General features: G+C 40.3%; 1 protein-coding gene across 1 annotated transcript in view; it reads left to right on the forward strand.

Moving 5' to 3' along the window:
- ZSWIM6 (zinc finger SWIM-type containing 6) overlaps positions 1 to 15,874 on the forward strand; it is a 199,820-nt gene that overhangs the window by 348 nt on the left and 183,598 nt on the right. The window contains exon 2 of the mRNA XM_029941210.1: positions 6 to 98. Coding sequence (XP_029797070.1) covers positions 6 to 98 — 93 coding nt within the window. The remainder of the gene's footprint in view (positions 1 to 5; positions 99 to 15,874) is intronic.

Raw genomic sequence — 15,874 nt, forward strand, 5'->3', positions numbered from 1 at the left:
CGCCGGGGCAGCGGACGGCGGCGACGAGACACGGCTGCCCTTCCGCCGGGGCATCGCGCTGCTGGAGAGCGGCTGCGTCGACAACGTCCTGCAAGTCGGTGAGTCATGGGGCAACCGCGGAGCCGTCTGTCCGTCCGTCAGTCTCTCGGGGGGGGGGGCGCGACCCCTCTCTTCCGGGCAGCCCCTCAATTCGGCGCGCGTCCGCACCCCCTACCGATGCCCTCACCGGCCCGGACCGTCCTCCCCAGCGGGGCGCCCATTTCCTTCTCGCCCCTCCCTGCCCCCGTCTCCCCGGACGGGCCAGCGCGAGTGGGAAATGAATCAGCAGGACTCGCCCCGCGGCGGGCCTGGCGGGGTGGGTGTCGGGTGACCCCGGCCCGCTCCGTTCCCCGCCCTCCTCCTGGGGAGCACGTCCCGGAGGGCTGCTCGCCCGTTTTGGGGGGGTGGTTGTGGACAAAGGCGGAGGCGGACGGCTGGGCTCCGGCGAAGGGTGTGTGTGGCGGGGCCGTGCGGGGCGGGGGAGGGGGCGCGGGCCGCACAGACAATGCCGGCCGGGGCCGAGCCGGCGCCCGTGCCGCACTCCGCGCTCACCCTGCTCTCTCCCCTTGTCTGCCGTTCGGTCCTCTTTCTTTCTCCTCTCTCCCCCTTCCCCGCCCCCTCTATTGGAGGGGTGGGGACTACATTTTAAAGCCTCTCGACTGCCGCTCCTCTCGGGGCTCCGTCGGGCCGGCTGCCGTGGCGCTTCGGGGTCGTTGCGGCGTCTGGGCTGGCCCGGGCGAGCTCCGCCGGCGGCCCCCGGATTTAAATGTCTCTCTCCACCACTCCTTCACCCCCCCCGCCCCGAATCTCTCTTGCCTAGTACTGCGCGGGAGGGCGGGGGGCGGAGGGCAGGATCACTTCTCCTCAGAAACCTCTCACCCCAGGGCGTCCCCGAGTCGACGGACGCGAGCCCGGGAAGGAGCGGCTCGCGCTTCCCTTTCCTGTCGGACCCGGCGGTGCCCGGGGGCCTCTGCCGCCGGAGTTTGGTTGGCGCTGGTGGCCGGTGGCCGTGCGCGGGGCGAGCCGCGGCGAGCAGGTACGGGCTTTGCGCTCGCAGCCGGCAGCTGCCCGAGCGCGAGGCGGAGGGGCTTCTCGGTCGCGCCGCGTCCCTCCAGGCGCGGCCGCCTGGCAGCCGGGCGCGACCCCGCACTTTGTTCTCGTTTTCAGGTTTATTTGTGCCCCTTTCAGTTCTCTGTCATCCTCCGAAAAGGGGGACCCAAACAAAAGAGTCTCTTTATTTCTTTTCAGAGCTTGTAAAGTAGAAGATATTTGACAAAGGCGAGAAGGACTTGTGATTTAAAGCTGCACAGCCCTTTTCTCTGACAGACCATGAGAGTTTTCTCAAATACCGAGTTTAAAAGCTTTTCCTGTCTTTACTCCCTACCCCCAGTGTTTTTTTCTGGCTAGATCTCTTTTTCAGCCGTAGGATGGGGATGTTTGGGATGGAGTGAAAAGAACAATGCTATAGTGAAACATGCCTCTCCCCATATTTTTCTCCTGATTGCAATCGGTGTATTTTCTGTCCCCCGCCCCCCCTCGTATTGCTGTCTACTTTAAAGAGTATTGTGGTGGTGAACATGGCACCTAATGAATGGGGAGAGGGTTGGAAGCATCGGTGTCTCTGATTTTTTAATCTTTTTCTTTCCGTAGTCCTTTCCTTTTATCCTTCTCTTTGGGAGTTGGGTGGGGGTCTGGATAGGAGCCGCCAAAGAGAATTAAGATTTGTTTTAATCTTTTCTGGTTAATTTGAATTCTACTGCAGTCTTTTCTGCATGGTCATTTATTTCTAAAGGCAGCCTCCAGTGTTGTCTTTTCTAGGTTCAGTACCTTCTCCTTCTGTCTAGAGGGGTTTAACTTTTGAGGCTCTCCATCCTTCTTAAAAAATCTAATTAGCATTCTTTAAAGTTATCTCTCTCTCTCTCTCTCTTTTTTTTTTTTATCCCCCACCCCCTGTTTCCTGCTGGGTTGTAACGGACTGAAGCACATCCTCAGTTTCTCAGTATAACCAAACTAGAGTTTGGGAATTTTTATGGCTTGGCTGGCAATGTTGAGTTTTTTTTCCCCCTTCTGTGCTTGACTCTGCTTGCAAGCAATGAGGAATGACAGGGGAGCACATAGGGAGGGTTTCTTGGCTGATTGCATTTAAGCCAGGAATTCACTGTGAAAATAAAGCCAAGGGGCGATAAATAAAAGATGCAATCTTCTCCAGGAGACAGACACACAGCGTGGGCTTCGCCTGCTTTCATCAGTGAAGAGGCCTGGGTGAGCTGTAAAAGAAAATAGTAACTTTTGGAATAGTCCCCAAAGGGGAAGGAGGCCACTGAATGGAGTTGGCAGTGGTTGATGTGAGATATTACGATGCTGCTTGCATAGTTTGAAGAGTTGACCACCCTTTCGGAAACACTTACATGCGTGCTAAACAAGTGCTGTACAAATTGTGGAAAATATTCTTTTTTCCCCCTCTGAGTTTTGCCAGTTTCCATAACTTCCAAGTTGTATTACTTGTTGTGCCAGTCAGCTTATGAGATGGAAGGCTATTAAATGCCTGGCAGCTGGCACTGTGAGATAGAAAACTCAGGACCAGGATTTCTTTTCCTTGATGAAGAATGGAGAGAATGGCTAGATTAACCATCTAATTTAGCTTTAAGTGGCGGTTTGAATTGGTGTACTAGAGGAGGAGGCTTATTTTGTAATTTTGTGATTTGAGGTAGAAGTCATTTTTGCTTCAGAACCTGACATGGAAAAGAACACCATATACTATGACAGGACCATAAGCAATTTTCTGGTATTCCTAAATTGTAAGTTTGTTTGTACAGGAAGTATTCAGTGCCTTTTGTAGAGATGACTAAATTATAGATGCAGCAGGGACAATCTAGTTGTTTGACACTGTTGAAGATTTTTTAAGAACTGAGGGTCAACGAATTGGGACTTCTCAGAAATTAAACATGTTAGTTATTTTTCAACTCCTATTTTAAGAAGAAATTTAAAGGAAAAAATAAGTCTTTGGTGTAGTAGTTGTAAACAGTATTTAATTGGTGCAGAACTGTCCCATCACATCAGTTAATTACTGGAAGTTTTGGAGAAAGAATAGTTGGCTTGTTTTTATTAATTGATGTTATATTAAGAGGGAGGCATTGCTGAGGTTGCTTGTATATAAATATTATCAACATCACTGAAGTAATAATTTAGAAGTAACGTAAAACAATTCCCTGAAGTTTTGCCTGGGAAAGAGCTTTCTTAATATGACCCTGGAACTCAAATTGTAAAGACAACTCAAAAGACAAATTTCATTGGATTAAAAAAGCTAAAGATTTCTGTAGGACTGAAAACATGGTAAGTCAAGTTTAGCAGCTAACTGGAGTAAATATTCACAGCTTGTTGGAGGCTAAGGAGAACTCTGAAAACTTAGTCTAAAAAACGAAAGGGAGAGGGGCGCCTGGGTGGCTCAGTTGGTTGAGCATCCAACTTCAGCTCAGGTCATGATCTCACAGTTCGTGGGTTCAAGCCCCGCGTCGGGCTCTGTGCTGACAGCTAGCTCAGAGCCTGGAGCCTGCTTTAGATTATGTACCTCCCTCTGTCTCGCTCTCCCTCCCCTGCTCGTGCTGTCTCTAGCTCTCAAAAATAAATAAAAAACACACAAAAAAATTTTTTTAAATGAAAGGGAGAGATGAATAACTTAGTTAGAAAATGGGCAACACATTTCACAAAGAAATAGAAATGATCAATTTGTCTTCACCCCTAACTCTTAGTAAAGGTGACATGCCCCATTCTTCTGCCACATCAGTGAAGACAGAAAAGATGGGTAGATAGTACGCAGAATTGGTTGAGGAGGAGAAGATGCTGCCTCCCCAGCTGCTTGGCTCCGTCTTTTTATGTCATTTCTAGGAATTTATTTTATACACTCATTGATATGAATGCACAAAGATGTTCTGTACGTTGTGCAACCTTGTTGCAGTATTTGTAATACTGAAAAGCCGGAATCTGGGAAGATTTCCAACAGAAGGGAACTGGTTAAGAAGTACTCTATGAAGGGACGCCTGGGTGGCTCAGTTGGTTAAACCTCCAACTTCGGCTCAGGTCAGATCTCACATTCGTGGGTTCGAGCCCCGCGTCAGGCTCTGTGCTGACAGCTAGCTCAGAGCCTGGAGCCTGCTTCCGGTTCTGTGTCTCCTTCTCTCTCTGCCCCTCCCCCTCTCATGCTCTGTCTCTCTCTGTATCAGAAATAAATAAAACATTAAAAAAAAAAGAAGTACTCTATGGAATTCTATGCAACCATGAAAAGCAGAGAAAGAGATAAATATATATACTGACAAGAAAGGGTGACCAGAATATTTTATATTTAAAAGCAAGTCACCTGTTCATATAGTAGGGTGTAATTTCTGCTTAAAACAAAAAGATAGACTTACAGATGCATAAAAATTTCCAGAAGGCTGTACAAGGAACCACTGAATAGTGGAGGTATCTTTGGAGAAGGGCAGTCATCAAGTGGATGGGTGAGTTTTTGGGGAGAGTTTTACTTTTCATTTTATGGTTGTCATATGGTTGGATTTTTCTTAAAATCAGAAGCATACATTTTTGTAGTAAATCTTAGACAGATTATCTTGTGTTTTTAAGTTATTTTATATGTATTTTTTTGTTTTGGGGAGTGTGTCTTTCTGAAGACTGGTGTGCCTTCACTTTTGTACTGAAACAAGTTTGCTTAATTTGTGATTAATAGTTTTAAAAGCAATAAGTATTTAAACAAAACTGGGGTCTTGTCTTTAGTATGGGCAGGAAGAAGAAAAGTTTTAAAAGGAGATGCTTGTTTTGTTTTGTTTTGTTTTGCTGGTTACTTTGCGGGGAAAAAAATATTGCTCAGAATTCTATTAAAACTTTGGTAAACATATTTTTATGGGCTTTTCAGATTCATAACTTAAAATTTCTTGTCTTAGGTAGTGGCAAGGCAGTAGAAGAGAATCTTTAGAATCAGGTTAGATAAAAGTTTTAATTATTTTACTTAAGGCTAATTTGTTGGCATTTCTTTGAGTATTTTGGTTTTCTTTATAGACCAGAGATTGTTATATGAAAATGTGATTCTAGATACCCTTTGAGAATTAAATGTTTTGTTTATTGGTGACAGTATATTTCATTGAGAGCATTTTCAAGAGTTGTTGATAATATAGAACATTTAAAAATTAGATCCTGTATGTTTTCTGTCTTTTGATTACTGAAAAAGTACACAAAAGAAGAAATTTTGAAACTAGTTGCATATGTATGTTTTTATTCTGTGCCAGTTAAAATGTTTGAATTGCTTACAATTGATTTTTGAAAGTATCTGAGTACTTAATATGTGCTCAGCATTGTTCTAAGGAAGGCTAATATTTCAGTGTTTTCAATTTTATGTGGGGAAGTCTTTGAATTTCCATCTCTGGTGGCTAGTATTGGTCCAGTAAGGAAACCTAAAGTGTTCAGGAAACAACAATACTTGTCGTAGCCAAAAGATTTCAATAATGTGGAAGGTGAATTGCAGATTTGAATTAAGCAAACATTTTTACTTTCGCTCAGGTTTTAATTTCTTGCCATATAGTTGTATTCTGAGTACACCCTCTGGCTGAGGAGAAAAAGGCCATCCTCGTTATTTTATTTCAACTGTTCATTGAATTTCATCCTTTTTGTAAAGACTTTGTTGCCTTTCCTTTTAGAAACAGCAGGATGCCTGTGAACATGACCTTTAGTAGAAGAATTATTGCAATTAATTGACCAATGCAAGTCGTTATTGTCTTAAGTATGTCCTGGCAGATTTTTAAGATGTTTATCCTGGGCCTCTTTTCTTTTCACAATGGGTAATCAATTGCCGGCCATTCTGACTCTAAATGTTTCATTTGGAAAGATGCAGGCTAGCGCATCTTTTCTGTTCACACGCATATTAAGGGTTTAGTTAATAATGTTTGATTTCACTGGGCAGCAGTTCAGTGAAAAGGCTAGCAGTGGAAGAATACCGATGTCTTTTAAGAAAACTGCCCCTTTCCCCTGGTGGCTCAGTCGGTTAGGCATCTGGCTTCGGCTCAGGTCACCATCTCGTGGTTCCTGGGTTCAAGCCCCGCGTAGGGTTCTATGCTGACAGCACAGAGCCTGGAGCCTGCTTCTCATTCTCTGTCTCCTCTCTCTGACCTTCCCCTGCTTGTGCTGTCTCTCTCTGTTTCTCAAAAATAAATTAAAAAACCATTAAAAAAATAAAAGAAACAGAAAAAAAAGAAAACTGCCCCTTTTAAAAGTTACATGATTGGATCTGTGATAATTCCACATGCTTACACGCTCTGTATTTTTTTGTTAGGAAACCATTTTTTTTAATAATTCAAAATGAATTTGGTACCTTTGAGAAGCTTAGTTATATACACATAAAATGAAACAAACTCCTGTGGTGTTAGAAATTTTTATAGGGGCAGACATTAAACTTGAACTGTTGTTGACCTTCAACTGTTATACTTAAGGGGACAAGTATCCTAGAAAAGAAGATCATAGGTAACTATAAACATCTTAGAAGCAAAGCAGATTATAGGCAACTGTTTTTTAAGTGATAATAAACCATATGAAACTCACAAAATCATTTTTATTATCTTTCAAAGTATTGTGGTGTTAATTTTAAGACCAGGGCTTTCTCACAACAAAAAAACCTAATTTAATTTTCTTGGTTTATTAATTTTTTGACATATGTGAATGTTTGGGGATTACAGTAAATTAGAAAACATAGTTTCCTTTAAGTGGATGGGAAGACTCTCCTTTTGAGAAATCAGTCTCCGATGGTAATTTGGAGAAAAATACTACATAGTCCTGTCTCATGGAAAGAGACTCTAGTTCCTCAGTCCTACCAGTCTCACAAATAAAGTATGTTATTTAGATTTGTTTACAAAACATATTTTGCAGGGGCATCTGGGTGGCTCAGTTGGTTGGGCGTCTGGCTTCACCTCAGTTTGTGATCTCGCAGTTGGTAAGTTTGAGCCCTGCATTGGGCTCTGCACTGATAGTTCAGAGCCTGGAGCCTGCTTCGGATTCTGTGTCTTCTTCTCTCTCTGCCCCTTCCCTGCTCATGCTCTCTCTTGCTCTCTCGCTCTCTTGCTCGCTCTCTCTCTCTCTCTCTCTCTCTCTCTCTCTCTGTCTTTCAAAGATAAATAAATGAGCTTAGAAAAAAACAAGAAAAAGCGATCTTTGCAGTTTTTGCCTTCAGTGCTGTGTGTTCTGCTAAGAATATGCTTTATATATGGTTTTTAGTTCTTTAAAAACAATGCTTCCTTTTATTTTTCTCATTTAGAAAAGGTAGCTAAGCAAGCGTTAGAGAGTGCAGTGCAAAATCTGGTTTTCATTTGAAATTTAAAGATTGACTTTCAGCAAATAGTAAGTGAACTTTGTTAAAAGTATGTTAAGTGTTTTGTATTTGTGGGATTCCTCAGTGATAATTAGATTCGTGTCAGTTAATGTGTATTGTATATATTTACATATATTTACTTACATATTTGTAACTAATTTGATGTTCACAAGTGCACATAAAAGGAGATGAACTTAGTGTCATTTGAGTATCATTACCCAAAGCACATTCCAGTGACCCTGTGTGCAGATGCATTGTGCTGTTTCTTCCTAAAATATGCTAACAGATGAGAAGTTGTTTTTACAAAATGCATTTGCATGATAGTTATTATCTACTTGCAGAGGTGAGGCCCAGACATGTTGAGTAATTTGTTCAGAGAGGGATAGTAAATTGCAAAGTTAAAATGTTGAGTTTCTGTTTTTCCACTCCTCAGTCTGCCTATTAATTTGCTGGGGATGTTTGGTAAATTTCATAAACCCCTAGAACTCAGCATATTCTTTATTTTTTTCTTTTTAAGTAATATCCATAACCCATTGTGGGGCTCGAACCCACAACCCCAACATCAGGAGTTGCATGCTCCACTGACTAAGCTAGCCAGGCCCCAGGACAAGCCTATTCTTCTTCTTCTTTTTTTTTAAAGTTTATTTATTTGAGGTGCCTGGGTGGCTCAGTCGAACACAGTTCGTGAATTTGATCTCTACATTGGGCTCTGCCGGCTTCGAATCCTTTGTTTGCCCCCCCACCCCCACTTGAACTCATACTTTCTTTCACAATAAATATTTTATTTTTGAGAGAGAGAGAGCATGGGCAAGTGTGAGCAAGGAAGGGGCAGAGAGAGAGAGAGAGAGAGAGAGGGCGAGGGAGGGAGGGAGGGTGGGCGGAGAATCCCAAGCAGGCTGTGTCAGTGCAGAAGCCAGATGCAGGGCTTGAACTTAACAAACTGTGAGATCATGACCTGAGCCAAAATCCAGAGTCAGATGCTTAACCAACTGATCCACCCACATGCCCAAGGCCAGGCATATTCTTGAATGTAAAATGATTGGACTGTTGGAGAGATTATTTGGCTAACATTTTATTGAATGTTCTGAAAGTATTTCTAGATAGCATTTCAGTTTCTGGCCAAAATCTAATGGCTTCAGTTAGGCAATGATTCTAGCATGCTGAATACATGCTACTGTGAAATATTTGTAGACATTTGGAAATTGTAGAGGTTGTAAGATGAGACTAAAGTTCTGAAAAGATTAGTTATGTGTTAACTGTATGAAACTACATTACAGTTGTGTGAATATACATGAATGCACTCCTATACTTGTATACCTATATAATAAAAAATGGACTGTTTAAAATTCTTAGGCAGAACAACAGAAGTTAATACCCTGTAAGAAATTTGACGGCTCTAAATTCAGTATGTTTATGAAAACTTAACCTCTCTACATTTGACTTGCTTTTGTAGGTTTTTCAGTATTTTTGTCAGTGTCCCCTATCCTCAGGCCATTAAAGGTATATACACAGTCCTTAGATGTATAGGGTCTTTCATATAATTGATGTGGTCTCAAAACTTTAGTAACCTCTGTAATTCCTAAAGACCTCTCTTGTATGATTGGGGCTTTTCTTTATAGAAGTAAGCAAGATTTACAGTGAGCTTTTTAATATTACTACAGCAACATCTACTAACAGTAATAGTAATTACAGCATTAACACTTTCATACCCTTAACCTTGTGCCACATACTGTCCAAACACTTTATATTTCTTAACAGTCCTATCAGGTAGGTACTTTTATCATTCTCATTTCACAGATGAGGAAACTGAAGCTTTGGAAAAAAATGAAAGTGACTTTTGCCCATTTACACAGACTGGTATATTACTGACCCAGATACAGCCTCTCTGGGTGGTACTCTTCCCCTCTAAGTAATACTGACCATGAAGGGCACCTGGGTGGCTCAGTCAGTTGGGCATCTGATTTCATCTCAAATCATGATCTCATGGTTCATGTGTTTGGGCCCTGCATACGGCTCTGTGCTGACAGCTCAGAGCCTGGAGCCTGCTTCTCATTCTGTGGCTCCCTCTCTCTCTGCCCTCCTCCACTCACACTCTGTCTCTCTCTCAGAAATGAACAAACAATAAAAAAAATTAAGAATAAAAACTGCTCATGATATGTCATCATTAACCATTCTAGAGGGTTCATTTTTATATTTATTATAGTCTTTTCTACTTGACAGAGTGATTTTCCCAGTAGCCAGAATTTTAAATTATGATCACAACTATGATTTTTTTAAAAGTTTATTTTATTTTGAGACAGAGAAGGTGAGTGTGAGTGGGGGAAGGGCAGATTGAGAGTGGAAGAGAGAGAGTGTGGAATAGGTATTGCACCATCAGTGCACAGCCCAAAGTGGGGTTTCAGTGCATACTTCGTGAAATTGTGACCTGAGCTGAAATCAGGAGCTGGATGCTCAACCAACTGAGCCATCCAGGCTCCCCACAACTATGATTTTTGAAAAGAAAAAAATTTTTTTGAGAGCACCACTGGTAGAGGGGCAGAGGATTCAAAGTGGGCTTTGTGCTGACAGCGGTGAGCCTGATGCTGGTCTCTAACTCATGAACATATGGAACCATGATATCATGACCTGAGCCAAAGTCAGACGCTCCACCAACTGAGCCACCCATGTGCCCACGGCTATGATTTTTCACATGTATTTTAAAATTTGACTTGAAAACTGCACTTCACAAATTCCTTTTATGAATACATTTCAACTTTGGAAGATGATTAGGTGGGGTGATTTTGATCATCTTCCATTGGGTGGTTTTTAACTTAAAAAAATGTATTTCAGAGGGAGAGAGAGCATGCATGCATATGATTGGGCCATGAGGGGTGGGGGAGAGGCAGAATATGAAAGAGAGAGACAGAGAAAGAGAATTCCAAGCTGGCTCCGTGGCCAGTGTAGGGATGAATCCCACAAACTTTTGAGATCATGACGTGAGCTGAAATGAAGAGTTGGTATCTTAGCTGACTGAGCCACCCAGGCACCCCTATTTTTGACTTTTGACAGAGGAATAACTTGTAGGTTAGATCTAAATGTGGCATATATGAGGCAAAGGTAATCTTTCAAGGTAAATTTTAGAAGTTATATATTTTTCTCATTTAAGGCCCTTTTTAAATGTTTTGGTTAAAAATCATATTTTTTATGGCTGGTAAAAAGATTTCATGTTATTGGAGAGACAGAGAGTTTATTGGAAAGGTGTTAGTCTGAAGGATGCAGTATGACCTGTCAGTACATTTAAACTGGTACTAACTGAATAAACTGATCAGATAAATTGGAAGCTCATTTAGTGAATTAATGTGCTTACAATTCAGGTGACTCACTGCCTGGTCCTTTTTTATTTAACAGTCTCCCTGTTTACTTAATGCATTTTTCATTGTTAATTGGTGTCAGATCTCTAATGATGGAAGACATTATACAGAAAATATGCATAAGAAGGTAGCATGCAGAGTGAGTCCACAGAAGCAAGATTTAAATTCTGTTAATTAGATCAGTGCAATTTAGAATGCTAAACCTGCCACATTCTACCTGTTAAAATATTTGTTTACAGTGACCAGCATTTTTATAAATGAAATATTGATATTTTATAATTTCAGGGTAAGGGGAAGAGCCTGGCGCTTCTTCTAGTGTTGTATTGATCTTTTGGTGACGGCCTGGAGAGGTTAAAGGCAGCATTGTATTTGGTTATACTCAACCTTTGCTCCTGCTACCACTTTATATTAACTGATTTCTACAGACAAGATGGTCATGGTTTTCATAAATATTTGTCATAAAATCACCCCCTAAAACTTAAATACCAGAAAGTTGTAATCTTACTGATGTGAGTAAGCATCTTTTTAAAATACATCTGTCCTATTAAAAAAAATCTTTTTAAATGTTTTTTTATTTTTGAGAGACAGAGACAGCAGGAGCCAGGGGAGGGTCAGAGACAGAGGGAAACACAGAATCCGAAGCAGGCTCCAGGCTCTGAGCAAGCTGTCAGCACAGTGACGCGGAGTTCATGAGATCATGACCAGAGCCAAAGACGGACACTTAACCGACTGAGCCACCCAGGTGCCCCACATTTGTCCTATTTCTTTAGGACTTTGTTTTCTTAGTGCTCTTGAGGCTTTCTTAGCATTTCAAATTTTGTACTCTTGGCACTATCTTTTAGGCCACCCCTTCCCCGCCAATTACCTGTGTGATTTTTTTTCTTCTACTTTCTCTAGACCATGGTAAACCTGGAGACTGAAATAAATGACCAGTGGCTGCTTTGTGATGATGATAGAATCAAGGGAGAGAAACTTAAGAGTAGGAGGTGGAGGAGCCTCTGAACCCAACCTTCTTCAGCGCTATACTGTCTTGCTTCCTTTCTCTCCTTCCCACACTGCCTTCTCTTTCCTCCTTTCTTGAGTGTTGGGGGAGGGTGTGGTAGGAATAAAGGGAAGAAATCCAAAAGAGGTAGAAGATAACCAGCTGAGAGCTTATTCTGTTCCCTTCTTTGCCTTCAGTTGTCTCCTCCCCTCCAGCCTCCCTTGATTTAGGGAAATAAAGCTGAGGTCACAAGGACCTATGTGTTCCAGCTGCTGCTTGGCTGCTATTTTTAGCCTGGCCCTGCATCAGGCTGGCACCAGGCCACGATGGCCCAGGGCCCGCACGTTGTGGGACTGCTGGCAAGTGTCAAAAACCTAACTTTTCAGTTATCAAACTAAACTGATTTTAGACATAGTCTCTACTATGATACTCTCCTTATCTCTACTTTTTTGAAATGGGATGTATATGTATTATTTTTAGAAAAGATTGAGTTTTGATAGTAGTCATAATATTACTATAACTGTTTTAGATAGGAGGAAGACTTAAGAATTGCACTATCAGGCCATGCTTATATCCATCCTGCTCAGTAATTTTGGTTTTGTGGTGGCACCAACAAGTGTGAAACATGCCTGACCTATTTAATATGTCTTGGGCATCTTTTAAAATTCCCATTGCTGTTGAAGTTGTAGAGTCTGAATTGGTTTATATAATTATAGGTATCATTAGAGATTTTTTAAAAAAACATGTACAATTTTTCTACAGCTGTCAGTGTTCTTTTTGCAAACCCAGTTATGAGTATTTAGGTTTGGTTAATGCTCTCTGTAGGAATATGTTTCACAAATAAAAAACTATTTTCATGGGGAGCAGCTAGGTTTTTGGAGTATCAGTTTCTGGGTCTAGATTCTGTTTTTGTGGAGAGCAGGTAGGTTTTTGGAATAGATTCAGCCGTATCATGTGGATTTTCTTTGCAAATTGAGTTTTAAATTTGGGATACACATGTGAATTTCAGTACTTACCTGATTATTAGTTGTGTTCAAAATGAAAAGTAAGTTGTATTTGTTCTTGGAAAAAAAGTAAAAAGAATGTTGGAGTGGGAATCTTTATCTTTGGAAGGGACTTTGGTAAGAACAGTGTATATATCTTTACACAGTGGTACATAGGAAAGCTTGAGGTTATGCTAGGTTATGATTTTCTGTTTACCATGGACTACAGCGAATATGAATAGAACTAGAGATGATGGTTATTTCCTTATTCAATGAGTAGTAGTTCTGTAATATACTTAGGTCTGTTAAATGGCAGGATAACATTTAGTGCATTGATCTGATGTTCTTCTTAAGGTAGCACAAAATAATTGGCGAAAATAACTAGAAATAGAATCAGATTGATTTTTTTTCTTTGCTTTATTTTTAAGGCAGTTATTGGATGAATTCTGTTGAATTCATTTTTGTGAAGTAAGGAAGTTTAGGTGAGGGATTTAGTGAGAGGTGCATTTCTAATCTAATAGTTTAGGGAAGGCAGATGTTTTAGAGTTTATTTACGTTTTTACATCTTAAAACAAGATGCTTACTTTGTGGATGAGAGCAAATTGGGCAGCGTGCTGTTGCTGATCTAAGAATAATTTATTTTCTTTTTTTACTTGGGGTGAAAACAAAAATTTCATTAGGAAATAGAATGTCTCGGGGATAGATGATCAAGTACCTTGAATTCTAATGCAGTGTAGCAATTGTACCATTTGGTTTCTTTCTGCAGTTAGTGGTTATTGTAGGTATTTCAGAGGTGTCTTAGAAAAAGATCCATTGATCCATAAACATGTATACTTCTGCAAGGGTGTGTGTGGGTATAGATAATAGATATTCTAGATAGATTATATATCTATATACAGTAATGTGCTACGTAGAACATTGTAATCTACTGGATGATAGTATGTAAGTGACTAAGTTATGGATCCTTAATGGAATTTAGATTTTATTGAGGTGAGTCATGTAAATGATACCAGCACCAGGTCAACTAACAAGCTTGCTTAAAACCAAAGCCCAGAAGGTAGTTTGACTAGTGCTCTTTAGACTCCTTAGGAGCAAAGTGCTCAAATGATGACCGTTATTGGAACTTTGCTGGTACAGTTTCATTGCAGTTTTCATGACTCTCTATTAACAACTTACTAAAAAAGCATTTTATCTAGGCTGTTTCATAAATGGCAGGAAATTCCAAAGTACTGGATAGTAGTATTGCATTTTTGCTTCCAATAAGGATGATTGCAGTGGGAAAAAAGTTTTTAGAGAACTCTTATTTTAGTAATTTATGGCAAAATACTTATATTTTTAAAATGGACACATTTAAAGCAGTTTTTTGTTTTAATAATAATTTGTTTCATTTATGATTTTTATGCTCATTTTTCAAATTTATTTTCATAGTTTACAAGTTTAGATGTGTTGGAAAAAAATGGGTGATACAAGAGCCAGTAATTTTGAGTTTATTAAACATTCACTGTATGTATTAAGTCTGAATTAGTCTTAGTAGTTAATAGCTTAGCTTGTTTTTTGTTTGGTAAATCCTGAGACTTCTGAGTTCTTGTGCTGTTCTGTGAAATTTGTTTTTTGACATATAAAGGTATGGTTAGTATTTTTTAAACTCTGTGTGTGTGTGTGTGTGTGTGTGTGTGTGTGTGTGTGTGTGTGTGTTGGGGTCTTAGGAAGGAATGATGGGCCAAGCTGTGGTGAGTTAAAGTCAGAAAAGTACAACAAATTCAAGTAGTCATGTTCAGATATACAAGGTTTATTTTAAGAATTTATATTTCTTTGAGTTGCATATTTATGCTGTCATATAAAAACTTTTTTACTTAACTTTCCCTCTCCCCTAGTTCATCCTGTTAAAAATAGTAACAATTCAGAAGGTAATCTGTGAAAGTTTAGTGTATATTGGTAGTCTGTATTATGATAGTTTTATGAATATATTTTGTATTACTAAAAATTTTTACTTCCTTGAGTTGCTCTTTCCCTCTTTTATCCTTTACAATTGTGGATCAACTAGTTTTCTTTTTAATTTTGCCTTTTTTATCATTTAGAATTGAGCTTTGATTCTTACTCCTTCAAGAAGCCTTATTTAAAAAATCTAGAAAATTCTATTGTGCCTTGATTTTTAAGAAGTCTTAAGAAATCTAGAATTGTCTTCTGTTTTTTTTAAATGTTTTATTTATTTTTGATACAGAGAGAGAGACAGCATGAAAGGGGGAGGAGCAGAGAGAGAGGGAGACTCCTGAAGCAGGCTCCAGGCTTTGAGCTGTCAGCACAGAGCCCGACGCGAGGCTTGAACCCACAAACGTGAGATCATGACTTGAGCCGAAGTTGGATGCTCAACTGACTGAGCCACCAGGCGCCCCTGTCTTGCTGTTTTTAAAAAAGATATAGTAAATTGAGTACATTTAAAAACCTGGTTTTCTTCCACTGAAAGTAGGTTGGCCTTTTGAAAATCTACAAGAGATTGTTTGTGGGGACTGAAACTGGTGTGACTCATGACCTTTTCCAAGCTTGAGAACACAACTGTGGAACTCATCCTTAATGTAAATATTGGAGGAAATGAGAGAGATGATTTCTTATGAGAAATCAGAAAATCAGATCCTTTGTCAGATTGCAGATTTCTGTCTCTTTGGTAGAGGGGAGCAACAGTTGGCTATCAAATGACTGAAAATATGAAGTGTTAACAAACAAATGTAAAAATATTCTGCCATGCACAGTTACAGAGTCATTTTGAGTTGCCCATTGTTTATTTTTAGTCTTTTGCTCTGGAATGAGAATCCCAGAGTATTTAAGTACAGAGTGCCTTTTTGGTGTGAAAGATGTATCTGCTAGATTGAAAAAAAAAGGTACTAACAAATTTTAAATTCAGGAGAGCCAACTATTAATAGTGCCCATGCAGTGTACTTAGTAGACATTGAAGTATTACTTAAACGAAATAAGTTTCGATTATATACCAGTCTTTGTGGGTGCCTGTATGAAATTCTCTTAGGTGAGAGGGAAAAAGAAAGCAGCCCTCCATTACCCAACATGACCCCAGTGCAGTTCTGCCCGTGGGTCCTGTCCCCATGCTTTAATAAAATCATCTTTTTGCATCAAAACAAAACAAATTAAAACCCTCCAAGTTCTAATTTCTGTTTGAGTTTCTGAG

The sequence above is a fragment of the Suricata suricatta genome, chromosome 6 (assembly GCF_006229205.1).
Source record: "Suricata suricatta isolate VVHF042 chromosome 6, meerkat_22Aug2017_6uvM2_HiC, whole genome shotgun sequence".
NCBI classification, from domain to species: domain Eukaryota; kingdom Metazoa; phylum Chordata; class Mammalia; order Carnivora; family Herpestidae; genus Suricata; species Suricata suricatta.